Source organism: Lytechinus variegatus, chromosome 2 (assembly GCF_018143015.1).
Source record: "Lytechinus variegatus isolate NC3 chromosome 2, Lvar_3.0, whole genome shotgun sequence".
In the NCBI taxonomy this organism is placed as follows: domain Eukaryota; kingdom Metazoa; phylum Echinodermata; class Echinoidea; order Temnopleuroida; family Toxopneustidae; genus Lytechinus; species Lytechinus variegatus.
This window is the reverse complement of record NC_054741.1, coordinates 64,053,134-64,073,368: the sequence shown is the minus strand read 5'-3', so window position 1 is coordinate 64,073,368 and position 20,235 is coordinate 64,053,134. Positions and strand designations below refer to the sequence as shown.

The 20,235-nt window shown below is 35.6% G+C and overlaps 1 protein-coding gene across 2 annotated transcripts; it reads left to right on the top strand.

Annotated features, from left to right (window-relative positions):
- Positions 1 to 77: 77 nt before the first annotated feature.
- Positions 78 to 19,353, top strand: LOC121408627 (developmentally-regulated GTP-binding protein 1). Of its 2 annotated transcripts, XM_041600158.1 has the most exons (12): positions 78 to 233; positions 7,234 to 7,357; positions 7,551 to 7,595; positions 7,864 to 7,994; positions 8,676 to 8,745; positions 9,843 to 9,942; positions 13,427 to 13,579; positions 14,922 to 15,024; positions 15,824 to 15,936; positions 16,785 to 16,907; positions 17,937 to 18,032; positions 18,859 to 19,353. In XM_041600158.1, the coding sequence occupies exons 1-12, from the start codon at positions 195 to 197 to the stop codon at positions 18,863 to 18,865; spliced, it is 1,104 nt and encodes a 367-aa protein (XP_041456092.1). In that variant the 5' UTR covers positions 78 to 194; the 3' UTR covers positions 18,866 to 19,353. The 2 variants fall into 2 exon arrangements, with proteins under 2 accessions (XP_041456092.1, XP_041456093.1); XM_041600159.1 differs by lacking the exon at positions 18,859 to 19,353 and having other exon boundaries at positions 17,937 to 18,036.
- The last annotated feature ends 882 nt before the right edge of the window (positions 19,354 to 20,235 follow it).

The following is a 20,235-nucleotide window of genomic DNA, read 5'->3' as shown; positions in this document are numbered from 1 at the left end:
TGGCCAAAAAAGGAATATTAGCAGAAAGCAGGGATTGGTGAGAGAGTGAGAAACGGAAGCGTTTCTCGCGCGCGCATTGCATTGCGACCGTCACATGTGTGTCGCAACCGGCCGGTCGAAACATTGACGTCTGGCAGATGCTATTATTGATCTTGAGCCCTTCTTTACTAGTTTGGACCTCTTATATTTAAATCATGGGGATTCTGGAAAGGATTGCTGAAATAGAGGCAGAGGTTTGTGATTGAATCCGATTTCTCTCAGTTGCGCCCGTACTTTATACTAAAAGACGGAAGACTGGTGCAAATTCATTCATTCTATTACATGGTCCCATCCGTTTACTTTTTTGTAGCTTGCACAAGCAATGTGACACTGCATTGTGTGAATGTGATGTGAAAGTGAGCCTGAGGTAAATGTGTAACAAGTTAGACCATGTCTTTCAAGGCAAAATGGGCAGTTCAGGCAAAAAACGATGGCCTAATAATTTGTTCACCTCTCTTGTGTGTGTCAATGTGTTTGTGCTTGCTGATTTAGATCTACGCGTTACTAAATTATAAATACTGTACAGTCTGTAATAATGTAAGGCCGAAGCCCAAAGGGGACTGAATTTGTATTTGATTTTGAGGTGGACTGTGTGGGAGCTGGGAGTCTGCCACTCACACATATCAGGGTGACCAGGAGGGTGAACGAAAGAATGAAGGAGAGATAGAAAAGGATCAATTGAGAAGAAAGAAAGAAAAAATTAAGGTGGAAATGAAAGAAAAAAAAATAAAAGAAAATTAGAATAAAAGAAGGATGAAAGAAAGAATAAGAGAGAGATAAAAATAAAATTGCCGCAAATTATGCTTGCACAAACATTCACTACTGAATGACACACCGTATAAGCTAAAATAACAACAACAGTCAACAACAAAGGTTTTTGTCATTCTTTGAATTGAATATAGAAAGGAAGGGAAGATGAATAAATGTGTGAAAGACAAAATAAAGGAGAGGAAGAAAAAAAATTAAGAAAAAATAGAGGGAGGAAAGAATGAAAAAAGAAAATGTTGGAAGGAGACAAGAACGAAAAGAAAAAGAAAGGAAGCAAAGAAAAGATTAAGGAAAGAAAGAATGAAAAAAACTTTTAAAAAAGAAATTTTAATAAAGAAGGCAGGTAAGACTAAAAGAAAGAAGGAAAGAAAGAAAAAAAATGAACAAAGAGAGAAATGATCAGGAAAGAAAAATAGGAAATAAAGATAGATGGAACAAAAAAGGGAAGCAAGAAGGATGAAGAAAAAAAGATAGAAAAGGAAGAAGGATAGAAAAGAAAGAAAAAGGAAAAAAGTTTAAACTTCAAGCAAACAAAAACAATCCAATCATTTAGAAAAAATCATTGTATTTGGTGGTTATTTCATACATCATACACACAACAAGACTCAAAATAAAAGCTGAAACAACTAGATCTAGTTATAAAAACTCAATAACTTGTTCCTCTGATTACATCTCCAAATCAGTAATCTGAGAATCCATAATATAATTGGTCATTTTCAAACAAAAGTGGACATGGGGGTGAAAATTAAAACTTGCTAGAGATCAGTAGGCTTCAATGGCTTTTGAAACTAGACATCTTAAAGTATGTTTTTCCATTTCAGTTACATAAAATTACTCATTGTGTCTTGAAATACAGCAAATTTAGTGCAAGTGAAATTTAATGTTCCAACATGTTGATTTTTGCATTAAAATTCACATTTTGCCTATCACAATATAAAATTTGTATTGGAAGCATATTTGTTGGCAAGATACAAACTCTGTATTCTATCTAACTCCTAAATAACAAAAAAAAATTATCTGAAGTGTTTTTCTGAAAAAAAGTAGATCTTTAAAGTTTTCAAAACTGGTTGTCGTGTCACTCACGTTTTAAAGACAAAAAGTTTTCTAGAGCCGTGTATTCTGAAAATTAATTTATCCCAGAACAGGAGCAAATACAGTTTTCCCATACCTTATTGCATATAAAGTACCTTGCTTGAATGTGTTTTAAATGTTAAGCTAAAATTAACTGTTAAAGTTGTGTTGTGTCACTCACAATGTCGTGTCAACTCACGGTCTCATATTGTGTATAAAAAAGGACATTGAATAATTTTTGAAGCAGTTTACTGCTTTTTTCAAATTCAGAGATGGAGTCAAAATGTTGTTCCTGACATCATTTAGGCCGATGTAAGGCTAATATTTTTTTCCATTTTCCCAACTTCAACCCTATCAATGGAAATATTGAATTTGACATTGAGTTCATATATTTTCTTTCCTCTCCGTGGTCGCCTTGGTTTAAAAAATCCTGACAACTTTCCATTGGTGTGAAGACTCAGAGTCCTAATTCTTAATTTTGATGATGTACTGAGACTATCATAACAACATAATCAACACAAAATTGCAATATATCGAGAGGAAAACCAGTATGATATACATAGTTATGAACATACAGTCCGACCTCTCTTATCCGGACACGTTGGGACCAGCACCAATCCGGATAAGGGATTTATCCGGATCTGGGAGACCCAATATTAAATACACGCAGCTGCGCTGCCGGCTGCCTCCCCAGGCCACCGGCGGTAGCTACATATACACTGCACTATTGTAGTGGGCGTACGGTAAAGACAATATTCACTGCAGAGTCAGTGCAAATTATAGGCAGTGTTTTTTATTGAAATGAAATCGATCGATGGCCAAAACTCTTGGATAATTTACCTGCTAAAATGACTGAGGTATACATCGAGCATACTTCGAAAGAAAGTGAATGACTCGATGAAACCAAGTTTTAAAATGAGATCATCGCGGCGGGTATCGCAGCTTCGCAATGTCAGCCATTGTTCCACTGACTGTAGGCTCAAACATGATAGATGGCGCTGTCCGTATTGAGGCCTAAAGTTAGCTAGCAAGACATGTGTTGTTTTTCCCGCGAATCAAAAAGAGAAACGTGATGAAATGTTTGCGCTGCACCCTGATTTACTGGAAATTATCATTCCTAAAGTTCTTTTGGTGATTTGGGTGAGATATTTTCATGAAAAATATGTTTGGTGTAGGGTGACTATGTTGGGAAATATATGTAATCAGAGTGGGTTTATGTATAGGATTGAGTTTAGATTGAAATCTCATTTCCTCACGTACCTGTACTAGATTAAAAAAAAAAAATCTCGGCAAGTGTGCGTCCGGATAATAGAGAGATCCGGATAAGGGGAGGCCGGATAAGAGAGGTCGGACTGTATTTACAGTGCATAAAGAGTTGGTGATGGTTCAAGTCATAAAGGTATGTCTCCATTTACGGAAATGAGCAAAGTTCTTTTTTATAGCAACGTTATTTCTGTCAATTACTTTTTAAGAAAGGTTTAAAGCTAGCAAGGTGAGGGATCATATTTTGAAATTTGAAGAAATTATAGATTAAATATTCTAATGGTAGAAAATTGTATGAAGAGATCTCGGTGAACACCAAATATTCTTTCAAAATCAGAAAAAAACTCTTTTCTTCTGATTAATAAATGAAATAAACCTTTTTTGCCACAAAGCTTGTATTAGAGGACATGAAATAAATATTTTTTTGCAAGAACCTCTCAGGTGAGAATGTACTGAGATTTGAAAGAGCATTTTGGATATTGCTTGAAGTAGCTACATGCCTGGTTCAAAATCATTCTTTGTATGGCCACCATTCATACCAATTAGGGTTCTGACCAGCAAACTACCTTGAGCGGGCCGATGTGGGTTCAAAGCAGATTTGCATTACACACAACAAAATGATAAAGTAAATTATTATGTAGGTCCCAACAAGTCCCAACCAAGACAGAATTTGCATTTGAGCAACTTTGGTGAGTTGCCATGTTTTCATTTAGATACAATTTTTTTGAGGGGTACCCTGGTTAGAACTGAGCTGGACCTCTTGGGGAAAAGCTATGGAGCTATAGGGGGAGTATTTGATGGTTGGGGATGCTGAATTAAATTTCAGTGTAACATCCAAGGGCTCAGCAAAGGAAAGGCTAATGACTTGTAGTTGTAGGTAATACCAACAGACTGTACTGTGGCTTTTTGCAAGAATCAGGTACTGACTATGCATCTTTCACCTCATGGCTTTCCATGTATTACTCATGGTTTGGTTCAAATATGATAATTAGCAATGAAAAGCAGCTTGCAAGATTCCTGTTGAAAATCATAGCTCTGAAGAACAGTGCCTTTCGAGGGTCCACATACAAGCAGTGTTCAGGAGAAATGCTTGATGATTTGAACTTGATCCCTATTAAAGTTTCTGAAGGATTTGCTAATAGTCCGTCTGAAGTGCAGCCAAGTAACTGTGGTTTGGTACAGTGTGTGAAAAGAGACATTGAAGCTGCCAAGTCTAATTTGGACAATGCCTAATATATTAAAGGAGGATGATATTGTTATCCAATATTTCAAGAAAAAGGAGTCATGACATCATTGGCTACCAGACCATGCAAGATGATGCAAGTGACTATTGAGAATACCCCTTTCTTAGAAGGAAAAATTAATCCATCAGTTGTGGATGCTGAAATGTAAACCTGTAAACTGTCATATACAGATAGGGAGAAAGAGTTAAAGTTTTGAATGACATCAGGCGACAAAAATAATGTTTGAGTTGATGTCAATGCCAAGACCACATAACACCTCCTTCAAGTGCCTCCTCCAAAGAGGAGAGTGGTAGAAGCCCGAGTGTGACAATGCGGTATGGTAAAGGGAATGTGAATTGATGGGCAAATATGAACATAAGGTTCATGATAAACCAAGAATAAATCATCAGGATGACACATTATCAACTTTGAAGAAGGCAGTTGTTATGTAATCAAGCTTGTTTTTTGGTTGATGGGATTTCACTCTTGTACATCTTGCCTAAAATGCTTTCGTTATTGAGATAAATGTTGTATTTCTGCACTTATCGTGCCACTTACGGTATATACATGTACATGTAGGAGGGTACCATTTTCTATTGAGGTTTGAGTGATTTTTACTATATGTGTTTGATAGGTACACTATTTATGTTCATGTATGGGTACTCACAGTACTCCTGGACCATTATCACTTATGATTGGATTCATCGTGGGAAGGGTTTGTCGGGACGCTGGGACAAAGGAGCAAAATACGGGACGATCCCGGGAAATATGGGACATCTGGTCACCCTGCACGTATGCGAGGTTAGTAGGCCCTATGCTATACTAACCTTGCACTAAGAACATGATTACACAATGGATTTTTGAGTTTTTGGTTAACATCACTTTATAACAGGAATAATGTTTGCCGAAACGTGTTCTGCTACTCACCAGGGTTCTTTTTGGTGACGGGCTATCCATTTTCAAATTTTTAATTATTTGTTGATAATAAAAAGCACATAAAAAAAAATCAAAATAGCTTACCTCGGCCTGGAAAGTGGCTTTGCATACATGTCTCTTCCACAGAAATAAAAGGAAGGCCGTTGGTGGTGCTAATACATTTTACAACCTTTATACAGCTCGTCAGTATTTTATCCAAATTCATTGTACATGTATGCGCAATTCCTATGATTGTTTGATGAAATATGGACACTAATTAATGCAATAACTCAAAAAACAAATGAAGATTTTTATTGCTGACAATAAAACTTTTTTGAAAACAGTCATTTAGAGCGGTGTTGGCTCAGTCGGTAACGCGTCTGCCCGTCGAACCAAAGATCGTGGGTTCGAGTCCACCCCGGGTGGATGACTGAAGCCAGTGCGTTGTGTGTAAACGTCTCTCCCATGTTTCATAGATGCAGGCTATGTTACACTCCGTCCCTCGGATTGGACGTTCAATTGAGGCCCCGTGTAGAGGAAAATCACCACCTTTGCACGTTAAGAACCCACTGCACTATTCGTATAAGAGTAGGGGGAAACCCTGGTGTAGTGGTCCACCTGCATTCCCCCAATTAATTATATCGGGAGGAGAGACCTACGGGTCATAGTGATTCAGTTCGCTTTTCGCCTCCCAGGCACAGGTGACGCCAAACAAATAATAATAATAAAGCGGTGACACATGAAACAAAAATATAGAAAATTCTATGTGCCTTGAACAAAGCCAGTTTGTCAACAAACGTTCTACCAAAGTCTATACAATAAAAAGATTCAACACTTTGCTGACTTCACGCTCCGCTTTGCACAGTGGCATACATGTAACTAGGGGGTGTAGGAACGATCCAATATGAACTATAACAGCAAATGTTCAGGGAAAACATAATTTGTGCCTCAAAAGAACAGTGGAGTTTTGACTTACATGTAAGACATGTTTTCATGAGGTAGTCAAGATATATGCTAATAAATGATATTAGGTGATAAAAGCACTTTTTTTCATAAATCATCATTATATGCTTCTTTAATTTCAAGCCCCTTTTTAGGATGCATATCTGCATTGGGATTCTTTATCCCACCCCAAACCGGGATGTCTTGGCCATTGGAGGAGTTAGTACCCAAATTGTGAGCGTAACCTGTTCATCTTGCCCTTCGGGCCAGATGAGCTTATGCCGTGGCGTGGCGTCCGTCGTCTGTCGTCCGTCATCTGTCGTATGTCATAAATAACAAAAAATGTTTTTTCTTCATTTGTTGATCAATTTCAGTTTTGTTTGCTTTATATGATAGCTCGAGGTGGTGATACAAAATTTAAACATAGAATTTTGAAAGTCATTGATTCTGCTATTTATTCATATATTTTCAAAACTCACAAAAATTGCCTACTTATTTGTCGATTGATTTTGGTTATTTTTGTTCCATCTGAGAGCTACATTAGTTTCACCAAGGTTCTACACAGAGTTTAGAAATTTTGACTAGATAATAACTAATACTTCATTCATATGAAATTTAATCATAGATCACAAAAAATGCTTCTATGTCATTTATTTATCAATTTCAATTCTATATCCTCAATTTATGTCACCAATATAATTCACTACAGTGTCAACTGGGCTGAAATTAAAATTGTGTTAAATTGTGTTGCGAGATGCCGGATGAGCTCCACATCATTGATGTGCTAGTATTAACAAGTTGAGCAACAACTAAAGCAGAAGTTACAAACAAACAAGTAAATAAATATAGATATGATTGTGAAAGCGCTTTACTCTTTGTATCCTTCTCTTTTGATTCAAACCGTTGGTTGCTTGCACACAATGTCCTCCATTCCCAGAGGAGTGGAAAACAGCTCAGAAAAAAAATACAATGGACTTGACTTGTACATGTATATCTTTTTTTGGATTTACAGATGGCTAGAACCCAGAAGAACAAGGCGACAAGTGGTCATCTGGGTATGCTGAAAGCCAAACTTGCTAAGCTGAGAAGAGAACTTATTACTCCTAAAGGAGGTGGAGGAGGAGGGGGAGGAGAAGGTGAGTTTATGCTTAAACATAAATCCAGTAGAGTCCAGTGTCCTATTATGTAAGCAACTGGGAATTAGGTGCAATTTAGTCACACTTGCTAATTACCCAGGAGGTCACATGGCTTGCTTTGTTTTATGTCCAATATCATTGGCAACTCTTAGTATTTTAAAAATTCAACCGTATTCTTAATTTTTTCCTACAGGTTTTGATGTTGCCAAAACTGGAGATGCAAGAATAGGCTTTGTTGGTAAGATTTGCATTTTTTAATGGAAGATACAGGGTTTTTGTCAAAATTTGTTTCCTACACATGTCTCTTTTAGATTAAGTTAAAGTACAGATTTTTCCTTTCACAAAAAATCTACCCCTTTTAACCCTTAAAAAAACTACAGTGCGGTAACTGGTGCTTTTCAAGGTTTAGCATTTTTACTCTTTATCCCATTATCTGAAATATTACATTGTTTATTTGTGTTATTTCTTTTAACATTTTAATTTTCTTTCTTTTGTTCGGTTGGTAGGGTTTCCCTCGGTGGGCAAGTCTACCCTTCTCAGTAACTTGGCTGGTGTCTACTCTGAGGTAGCTGCGTACGAATTCACTACACTCACCACAGTACCTGGTGTTATTAGATACAAGGGTGCTAAGATTCAGGTATGCTGTCAATGAGTGATTTCAAGTTTGGTGTTGGTGTAGAATGTGAGTGGGATATACTCCCAACACCAAATGGGGGGGGGGGTGTTTAACAAAGAGTTAAGTTTGAATTGGAGTCGCACATATATTCCCATTAATGTGTGGTATAAAAGGCATCATCGCATTGGTCAAATCATGCAAAGTGGACACGCACTACTGAGTATTAATCAATAAGATTGCATGTTGCAAACCATTTGTGTATGACTCTTAGGTATTCTAAGCTTTTTGTGACCCCTCCCCTGATTTACAAAATATACTAGTCACTTTCGAGATACATATAGCTCAACACCAAATTACATTTAACGTGATTCTTAGCACGAGACACATTTCCAACTTGTTGTTTGTAACGGTCACCATTACCAGAAATCAATGCCTAACTTGAAGTCACCCAGTATTTCCCATAATTCTATCATGGATATCGATGTTGTCAATGGCAAACTCCTTTGGCATATTCAAGTTATGTAGGGAAAGCTTGTCATCATGCAAACATGGTCACAATCCATGTTACTATCCCAACCAAATGTCACAGAAATAGTGCAAGATTTCGAGGCTACAGGCTTAATGATTACTCTGACATTGAGAATGACCCAATTATGCTTCTATAATGATGTTATTGTCATCTGTTTTGTCGTATTGTTTTAGTTACTTGATCTGCCTGGTATCATTGAAGGAGCTAAAGATGGTAAAGGAAGAGGAAGACAGGTTATTGCAGGTGAATATCCTACATGAATATAGATCCTGTGTTAATTCATTTATTCTTTCCCATTAAGAACATCAAAATATGTTCAGTTGAAATGTACATGTATATACAAAAAAATAAATCAAATGATAAGCATAGCAAATTAAGATTTTTTTTAAGTTAGAGAAATAATTGGAAAATGGAACACCTGTAGAAAGCTTTTTTTTTAAGTTTGTAAATGACAGGAGTCCAAAAGTTAACAAAATATAAATATGATAATAATAATAGATGGCTCATGTATTGCAATTCAACGTCTTGCTCCCCTGTCCCCCTACCCCATCTTTCAGGTAGAATTCAAAAATTTAATGTTGGCTAGAATTTAAATGGAAATGAAATTAATATAATTATGATCTGAAATAATGTTTAAAATGTGTTTAGATTTAAGATATCTTCTAGGCAATTCTCATCCTTCTACGAGATAAACCATTGTGGTAGTTCATGGACGTCTGTGTAAATGAAAGACCTATTAACTGTTTCACAAGAAGTTATTATTTTTCTTACTTCTTTTCCCTTTTTAAAGGAGAGCATATCAATAGTGAGGCTTGCAATTAATTCCTTATTGTACAATGCCTTCTTAGCTTGCTGTACGCGATCAAATGGGAGGCTGAATGTCACACATTCGTACCGTTGCACACAAGACGTACCATCCAAAATGTACCATTGCACGGCTTTAGGAGGTGACGTCACAATGCGATTTCATTGAGTAAAATGCGCGTACATCCCGCTGTCTAAATGCGCAATGCTGTCCAAGATCATGTGCGCTTGTGGGATTTGCTTTTCGCTTTCAATATTTTTGCTCCCTTTTCATAGATTACTGGAGGGGAAACTCATGTTTTTTTTCATATTTTCGCTAGATTCCGAGGCGTTGTACAACACAAATAGCGAATATTCTTATTCGTGCAATGGTGCGAGATTTCGCATTCGGTGAAAGAAAGAAACGCTCTATTCAACTCGGCTAACGCCTCGTTGAATAGAGCATCTTTCTTTCACCTCATGCGAAATCTCGCACCATCGCACTCATGCCTATTCGCTATTTGTATACTATCATATTGTATTTTTTTTGTTTCCAGTGGCAAGGACATGCAGTTTGATCTTGATTGTACTTGATGTTCTCAAACCCCTGAAGCACAAGAAACTCATTGAACATGAACTTGAAGGCTTTGGCATCAGGTAAGCCATCATGCTTACCTTATATATTTTGGTTGGAGGGGGTGGGGGAAATTTAGCCCCCTAGACATAGGACACAAAGGTGAATTCTAATTCATGCATATTTTGACTAATTTTGGATAAATTAATTATACATGTTGATTTATTGTGGCTCTCCCAGGCTATGCGTTTGCAAAATAGCATGGGTTATATATGATTAAAGTTGATACTCCCTTCACGATCATACCTATGTAGGTAAATTTCCCACATTTTCATTTTAAGTCAATTGAAAAAATTAGATGACCAAATAAAGTTTGAAATGAACTTTCTCTATAAGCATTTGGGTTGTTTACAAATATGTTGAAATATATTCATGAAATGGTATGTCTGGTTATCCATGAACATTGTTGAATATAGACCCTGCTTCAAAAGACATTTTATTTGTAACAAATAATTGAAATCTGTTCTGAAAGTACTCTTGACCAATCAAAGTGCAGGATTTCAGTAGCTTTCAACTATAGCATGTATGAGTTTCCATTGTTAACAATCTTCATGAAATAAAATAAAATAAATAATAATCAACATTTATAAAGCGCTTAATACGCGTTATTTCTAAGCGCTGGATACATAGACAAAAAATTACAAGTAACAGAATACAGAATAATATACACTTAAAGACTACAAAAAATTAAGGAAAATGCATGAAAAATACATGGAATAACAAAACAGATTACTGATTAAAAAGGTATGTTTTCAACCTAATCTTAAATGTGGAAATTGTTGGAGAATCACGAACGTAAACCGGGAGAGCATTCCAAAGCCTAGGAGCACATACGGCGAAGGCTAGGGTTTTGATGTTTGATTTGTATGTTGAACAAGGCTCCTCCAAACATTGGATACAAGTGAAAAGCAAAAATTGCTCTGAGCCAACCAAATTACAGGATTTCAGGAGCTCATAACAGTAATATGTCAGTAAGCTTTATGAAACAGCATTGAGGTGTTTGATATTCTTGTTGAACCTATTTCCAAACGTTGGATGGAAGAAAAAGGTCAAAATTGATCTTCACCAATCTGGAATCCTGTAACTTATAGTGATATGTAACAGATTCGTGAAACATGTTATTAATGTTTGATTTCCAGTTTGAACAAGGCTCCTCTAAACAATGGATAATTAATACAAAAGAAAGACAAATTGCTCTTAACAAATCAAATTACAGGATTAAAGTAGCTTAGAACTTGCCATTGATATTTAAAATGTTTGATTTGCAGGTTGAACAAGGCTCCTCCAAACATAGGATACAAGAGAAAAGACCAGTTGCTCTTAACCAATCAAATTGCAGGATTACAGTAGCTTATAACTTGTCATTGATATCTAAAATGTTTGATTTGCAGGTTGAACAAGGCTCCTCCAAACATCGGATACAAGAGGAAAGACCAATTGCTCTTAACCAATGAAATTGCAGGATTACAGTAGCTTATAACTTGTCATGGATACAGGGTTTAAAATGTTTGATTTGCAGGTTGAACAAGGCTCCTCCAAACATAGGATACAAGAGAAAAGACCAGTTGCTCTTAACCAATCAAATTGCAGGATTACAGTAGCTTATAACTTGTCATTGATATTTAAAATGTTTGATTTGCAGATTGAACAAGGCTCCTCCAAACATCGGATACAAGAGGAAAGACCAATTGCTCTTAACCAATCAAATTGCAGGATTACAGTAGCTTATAACTTGTCATTGATATTTAAAATGTTTGATTTGCAGATTGAACAAGGCTCCTCCAAACATCGGATACAAGAGGAAAGACCAATTGCTCTTAACCAATGAAATTGCAAGATTACAGTAGCTTATAACTTGTCATTGATATTCAAAATGTTTGATTTGCAGATTGAACAAGGCTCCTCCAAACATCGGATACAAGAGGAAAGACCAATTGCTCTTAACCAATGAAATTGCAAGATTACAGTAGCTTATAACTTGTCATTGATATTTAAAATGTTTGATTTGCAGATTGAACAAGGCTCCTCCAAACATCGGATACAAGAGAAAAGACCAATTGCTCTTAACCAATCAAATTGCAGGATTACAGTAGCTTATAACTTGTCATTGATATTTAAAATGTTTGATTTGCAGATTGAACAACGCTCCTCCAAACATCGGATACAAGAGAAGAGACCAATTGCTCTTTACCAATCAAATTGCAGGACTACAGAAGCTTATAACTTGCCATTGATATTTAAAATGTTTGATTTGCAGATTGAACAAGGCTCCTCCAAACTTTGGATACAAGAGGAAAGACCAATTGCTCTTTAAAACAAATCAAATTACAATATTACAGTAGCTTATAACTTGTCATTGATACAGGGTTTAAAATGTTTGATTTGCAGATTGAACAAGGCTCCTCCAAACATCGGATACAAGAGGAAAGACCAATTGCTCTTAACCAATGAAATTGCAAGATTACAGTAGCTTATAACTTGTCATTGATATTTAAAATGTTTGATTTGCAGATTGAACAAGGCTCCTCCAAACATCGGATACAAGAGGATAGACCAATTGCTCTTAACCAATGAAATTGCAAGATTACAGTAGCTTATAACTTGTCATTGATATTCAAAATGTTTGATTTGCAGATTGAACAAGGCTCCTCCAAACATCGGATACAAGAGGAAAGACCAATTGCTCTTAACCAATGAAATTGCAGGATTACAGTAGCTTATAACTTGTCATTGATATTTAAAATGTTTGATTTGCAGATTGAACAAGGCTCCTCCAAACATCGGATACAAGAGAAAAGACCAATTGCTCTTAACCAATGAAATTGCAGGATTACAGTAGCTTATAACTTGTCATTGATATTTAAAATGTTTGATTTGCAGATTGAACAAGGCTCCTCCAAACATCGGATACAAGAGAAGAGACCAATTGCTCTTTACCAATCAAATTGCAGGACTACAGAAGCTTATAACTTGCCATTGATATTTAAAATGTTTGATTTGCAGATTGAACAAGGCTCCTCCAAACATCGGATACAAGAGGAAAGACCAATTGCTCTTTAAAACAAATCAAATTACAATATTACAGTAGCTTATAACTTGTCATTGATACAGGGTTTAAAATGTTTGATTTGCAGATTGAACAAGGCTCCTCCAAACATCGGATACAAGAGGAAAGACCAATTGCTCTTAACCAATCAAATTGCAGGATTACAGTAGCTTATAACTTGTCATTGATATTTAAAATGTTTGATTTGCAGATTGAACAAGGCTCCTCCAAACATCGGATACAAGAGAAAAGACCAATTGCTCTTAACCAATCAAATTGCAGGATTACAGTAGCTTATAACTTGTCATTGATATTTAAAATGTTTGATTTGCAGGTTGAACAAGGCTCCTCCAAACATTGGATACAAAAGAAAGATAAATTGCTCTTAACAAATCAAATTACAGGATTACAGTAGCTTATAACTTGTCATTGACACAGGGTTTAAAATGTTTGATTTGCAGGTTGAACAAGGCTCCTCCAAACATCGGATACAAGAGGAAAGACAAGGGTGGAATCAATCTGACCTCTACCTGCCCTCAGTCAGTGCTTGACCTAGACACCGTGAGGACAGTCCTATCGGAGTACAAGATACACAATGCTGACATCACTCTAAGGTACACCATAGACAGGGAAGGGGGGGGGGGTGTTTCACAAAGAGCTGGGTCTGACTGAAAGTCATAGTTCAGTGTTAACATTCACATGTGCAATCTCATTAACTGATAAGCAGTAGAGTATCCACGAGAGTGATCAGGGGCCCATTCCAGAAAGAGTTGCGTTTAAACGCAAGTAAAAAATCAATCGCAAGTCCCAAATGTGCGCTGTTGATTTGTTGAATATCAAGTTATGCATGATTTTTAGAGTTGCGATTGATTGCAATTCTTTCTGCAACGGGCCTCTGGTCCATGCAGTAATGCATTATTTTCCACTTGCAACTGGGAAATTCAAGTGTAATTTTTAAAATCCGACCTAAATCTTTCTGAAACACCCCTTGGGGAAATCAAGAATTTCTGGAGCTAATATCTGTATCTTGTCTCCCTCTTTGTATACATGAATATAATATGAATTTTGAGATTTTTATAGAGTTTGAAAAAGCACATCCCAAGCTTGATATTGATAAACAATAACCATCACAAGTACTTGTAGAAGAAATCCAGAGCAAGCTTCAAAGAAATGTTTGAAGTTTGTTGTTCACTCAAGTGTGAGAGGTACACAAAGTGCAATCTCAATTAAATTTCCAGTCAGTCTGAATAAAACTGTGTCAAAACCCCTCACATTTTGTCTCTTATTTCAGTTAACAACTTCAAATTTTGACAAAGAAGAATTACTATTTCAGGCAAGCTAATATTCTAATTTTTAACTTTTTACATTCCAAAAGCTAAATCATTATTTTTACTTTTAAAAAAGATTCTTCCCAGGCGACCTATTGTTAGCTTTGGGTGGCAGGTCTCGTATTATACATACATTATTACTATCAGTAATAAGATTTATCAGGTACAAGCAATAAGAATTGCTTCTACCTGTTACAAGCAACTTTTATGGCCTTTGTTTATTATGGAATTGTAAATATTATTTGTCTTTGTTTAAAAATGGTATGTGATTGTGCAATAGTAATTGATTCAATTTGACTTGATTTGATGTATCCATATTTCATAATTGCAAAGACATTACAACAATATTTATACAAGTGTATACAAACACTGCAAGACATATAATTCAAGAATAATAAAGACAATTTTTATGTTCATTTTCACTTCAACCTTTTGTTGAACTAGGAAGTAATTTATGTGGGACTAATTTTTATCTTCCAAGGAATATTTTTAGAGGTAAAATTGCCCTTTGAGCCACAAGCAGATCCTGAGGTCTACTGTATGAAACTAGAATGCAACTTCAAGGAGAAAATCAAACCAACTTGATTATCAGTGATTCAATATTTTGATTTATAATGTTTGATTTCAGGTCTGATTCTAGTGTTGATGATCTGATTGATATCATTGAAGGAAACCGGGTCTACATCCCATGTATCTATGTGCTCAATAAAATTGATCAAATTTCTATTGAGGTGAGTATTCTCTCAATCAAAACAAGTTCATGGGCCCTTAACTTGATTTTTTTTAGGCATTTGGGGAACCCTTACTATTATTTACACAACCATGTTTTTTTCTCTGTGTTGAACACTCACTTAAGGCCATGCCAATAAAACAGTGAACCTCATAAGGTCTTGTAGATTCTTTGTCCTTGATTTTCATATTTGGGGGAATTCAGGTCTTACTACATTCTGTAAAAGAACTATTTTAATCTGTGGGGTTTTTGCATAGGTGAAGGGGGGGTGGGGTAAATGTAATGATTTTTTTACTTTTTTTGCCAAGAAAGCATGATTGCCTAAAAGCAAGTAACCAACCAGAAGGCTGACGGTTTAAGGTCCTCCGGAGGGACCGGGTAATGAAGATTTAAATGCCTTAACAAAGGGCACTAGCGCACCAATTGGGAATCGAACTCGCGTCACCGGAACGCAAAATTCCAGCTCTACCGACTGAGCTATCGTGCCTTCTGGTTGCCCGATAGCTTTTCAGAAGTCTGGATAACAGTTGTACTATCAGCCATTTTATCATTTGATATTCCTATCAGAAATATTTTGAAACCTTCCCAAATGCTTACATTCAAATTTGAATATTGTAATATTTCTCCTGAATACAGCTTTGGAAATAATTATTAGTCCATACCTTTTGTGAGATTAGTTTAAAAAAAGGAGGGGGTCTAATGATTATTTCCCCATCTGTGTGGCTTATTTGACTATTTTGAAGCATTATATCAGCTTAACCTACCTTTGATTTGATTACTTGATTATTTGAACTCTACAGGAATTAGATATCATCTATAAGATTCCACATTGTGTGCCGATCTCTGCCCATCATAAATGGAACTTCGACGACCTTCTGGAAAAGATCTGGGATTATTTAAATCTGATAAGAATGTAAGTTTATTTCATCATCCATCAACCTGTGTGTAGCTTGTAAAATACTATTATATAGTCAGTCTTGCTCTGAGGCATGTATAATTACATATGACATTTTTGTCCTGGTAAAAATGCTACCATTTCTTGTAGATACATTACCAATTTCAGATACTGCAATGTTATGAATTTGTGTAAAAAAGGGTGTGAATGATGATGAAAGAGGTCAAGGTCAGTTGTATTGAATTTACCATAAGGAAAGTGTTAACATGGAATGGTAACTTCTATCTTCCATGGAAATATTGCTCAAAAGCTAATCAACATCAAGAATATCATAGAAGTTACAAATGGATGGAAAAGATGATAACTTTTATGCAATGCGACCTGATGATACAACAGGAATATTTTCATTATATTAATTAGTATTATAGGAAGATGATACAAACACTGAATATATTGTTAGAATTATTTTGCTATCATAAAATTGATCTTTGTAGGTTTGCATGGTGGAGTTTAAAACGTGGAGGTTTATGGTTCACCAGGTGTAATATGAAGAAGGAAATACAGGCAGAAAGATTGAAATTGAAAGACAAGATAGGATGAAAAGATAAAAATTAGAAGTATTCTTTTCTTCCATCGCTACTCAAGTCATAATAATCTCATCTCATCTGGTTTACGCTCCTTTTCAGGACTTCACTCACTTTCAAGAAAAGAATGCTTCTAATTTTCTCTTTTCATCCTATCTCGTCTTTCCATTTCGATCTCTTTCTGCCTGTATTTCCTTCCCTTCTTCATATTACACATGGTGAACCGTTTACCTTCTCCATATCATATAAAATTAATCTTATTCTGCTTCAACCCTTCTTCAGATACACCAAGCCTAAAGGTCAGTTGCCAGATTATGAGGCTCCCATCGTTCTCAAGAGTGAAAACTGCACTGTGGAAGAATTCTGTAACAACCTTCACAAGAGTATCCTCAAAGAACTTAAACAGTAAGAAACCCATTCATTCAACAGTGCTCCTGCACTGAAACATTCTGAGCCATTGTGTGCTCTTTTTTTTCTTTTTCACAGTTTTCTTATTTCCTATTTAACGATCTTACTACATACTCCTATTGAGAAATTGAATTTCTTTCCTTATCTTGACCAAACTCAGCCCGTTTTACATTAGAAATATTGGGAGTTCTGAAAATGCTACTTACAAATTTTTAGGATTTTAAATACATGTGCACAGATTGCACTATTATTGTGACGTCATTCATATGCAATTTATAATGAGAAATTGGTCAACAAACAGTGTACTCAAGATTCAAAACCATGCAGTAATCACTGTGTTTTTCTTTCAAAGTGATAACGATAATATAAACACTACAGATTTATTGGGATCTTATTATTCTACTGATTAATTTTTATTCTTCCCTGCATTTGGTATTCATCTTGTTCAATTCAATTCATTTCATTTTATTTCTCGATTAAAATAACATATATTCAGGTAAATAAGAAATAACATAATGGCAAGGTAGAATGATAAGCAAACTAACAAAAATGACAATACAGTAAAATAATGTACAAAACAGGCTTCGAGTTTGGACTGACATTTAAGATCTGTTGGATCTTTAATGTTCCAGCCCAGTAAAGAAAGAAAAGAAGGAATAAAAAAGAATGTAAAAAAACAAAAACGTACTAGGTGAAAACAATCATTAACAAAGTGTTAATGAAAACGAAATGTTTGCCTTTCTAGAAATATGATAGAAAAAAGGTAAAGGACTAGCGTATGTGGAGGGTCACAGAAAATCGACAGGTCAAATTAGAGAGAATATTCTTTCAATCAAATATTTCTTTATTTCATCAATAGTTATTTGTGGTGAGTGCTATCTTGTATTTTTTAGAAAAAAAATGGTTAACCAACAATCCTCTATTTGGTGGCAGATGTGTTACGACATGCATAAATTTGAAGAAACTTCAATTTGACTTAAGCCAAATTTAAACTATCATATGTATGTCTCTTCTTTTTCTCCTCAGTGCCCTAGTCTGGGGCTCGTCTGTAAAGCACAACCCACAGAAGGTTGGTAAAGAACATGTACTAAAGGATGAGGATGTTATACAGATCGTCAAAAAGTGAGTAGATCAATGATGCCAAAATCATCATATAATTAGTCCATTTTATTTAATTTTTATCTAATTTTTATGCAGAATGACAATTTATAGAATTCAGATTTGATATGTACCATATTTTTATATCCCAGGGGTAGGAGCTCACATGTGTCATCGCAAAATTTAAGTTGAAAATTGTTTACTTTGTTTTTATTTGATTTTTTTCACCAGACATTCATTGTTGTTTCTCTGATTTTCTACTTTTATTAAAAAAAACAATGTGGGTCCCACACACAAAACTAATAGGGTGTCGCAAGAAACTAAACTTGCGATCAATTGCAAGTTTATTTTTGGTCCCTGAATCAATCACAAGTCTTGCAGTTAATTGCAAATTTGCTTCTTGAAACAAGAAGTTTAATCTGATTTGCTACAGCTAACGTTGTAAAATCAGTTGTAAAATTGCAACAGAATATTTGCAAGTGATCGCAAATATTTTCTTGCAACACCCCCTGTGACTCTGATGTATTGATTGATTTTCTCTATTGATTGTAGTCAATGTAATCAATTGTGAAAATGAGTTCTACCATCAATTGCTTGGCTAAGTGTTACAGAGATCAGGGAAGCATGTCATCAACATTTTTGTGACAACTTTCCTTGATTCTGATTGGCTGAGAGGCACTGTTACTATGGTAACTGTCAGGTAAAACATCTGACATGTCCTTTCATGAAACGCTCCCCTGAAGTATTTTTTGTTTAACTTTGCCTAGAAATTGTATGATATTAGAATATTTGTATGTTTCTTAACTTAAGGTAATAAACTTCATTTCTTCTCTTTTGTTTCTCATTTTAGGGTATGAAGATGATACTCACACAAGCACAGATCATTCTTCCTCAAAACTCCTGACATGACTTCCAGAGTTTTCCTGAGTTTTGAGACAAATTTATGGCATTATTTCGACCCTACACAACCTGTAAATCAAAATTATTACATGATGGATTATGTTTAACTCCGGGGAGGGGGGGGGGCAGCTTCCATTGACGAATGGATACCATGCGCGACCATGGGGTCTCGAAAAGCACCTAAACACGTATTTTCAGGTTTCTAAAAATGCACCCCTTAACAAGTATTGGCGTGTGAAACGATACCCTTAACATGTATTGGAAACAAAACGATACTCTTGGCAAGTTCCCTGAATTGACCCCCTAAACAAGTACAGCGATATTTTTATTGTTATGTCACAGACGTCGGTCGTCGGCCTACCTAATTCACCCACAGCATTGGGTTTAGTACAGCCCCACGTACCTCACATCTTGCCCAGATCGTACTCTAAACACGTAGTGTTGACTCTTGGGGCAAAAGTACATCCTTTTAGAACATTTTAGTCTTAATTTTTACACCCTCGCAAATTTTACCCTGAACACGTAGCTTTCCTAGCAAAAATGTTTTTTTGGTCATGCATGGTATCCAATCGTCAATGTTAGTACCTAAGGTTAAGTTTTTGAAATGTCATCATAACTTAGAAAATGTATGGACCTAGTTCATGAAACTTATACATAAGGTTAATCAAGTATCGCTGAACATCTTGCATGAGTTTCATGTCACATGACCTAGGTCAAAGGTCATTTAGGGTCAATGAACTTTGGCCGAATTGGGGGTATCTGTTGAATTACCATCATAACTTTGAAAGTTTATGGATCTGATTCATGAAACTTGGACATAATAGTAATCAAGTATTACTGAACATCCTGTGCAAGTTTCAGGTCACATGATCAAGGTCAAAGGTCATGTAAGGTCAATGAACTTTGGCCACGTTGGGGGGTATTTGTTGAATTACCATCATATCTCTGTAAGTGTATTGGTCTAGTTCATAAAACGTGGAAATAAGAGTAACCAAGTATCACTGAACATCTTTTGCGAGTTACAGTAGTTTTCAAAGTCAGCACTGCTGCTATATTGAATCGCGTGATGCAGGTGAGACCGCCAGAGGCATTCCACTTGTCCTTCATTCATCCTTGTAATCTAATTACCCCCAAAATGCTTGATAATGCTCTTTTAGGTAAAGTATAGGTTCTAATATATGAAATTATATTTGTACATGTAGATGCTTGGTACACTTTAAGTTTCTTTCATTTGTTTTCTGTGCATACATTCTGTATTTCCTTAGTAAAATAAAATAAATTGTATTTTGAATGATACGCTATATGTATGATATTTTTTTGTTAATTG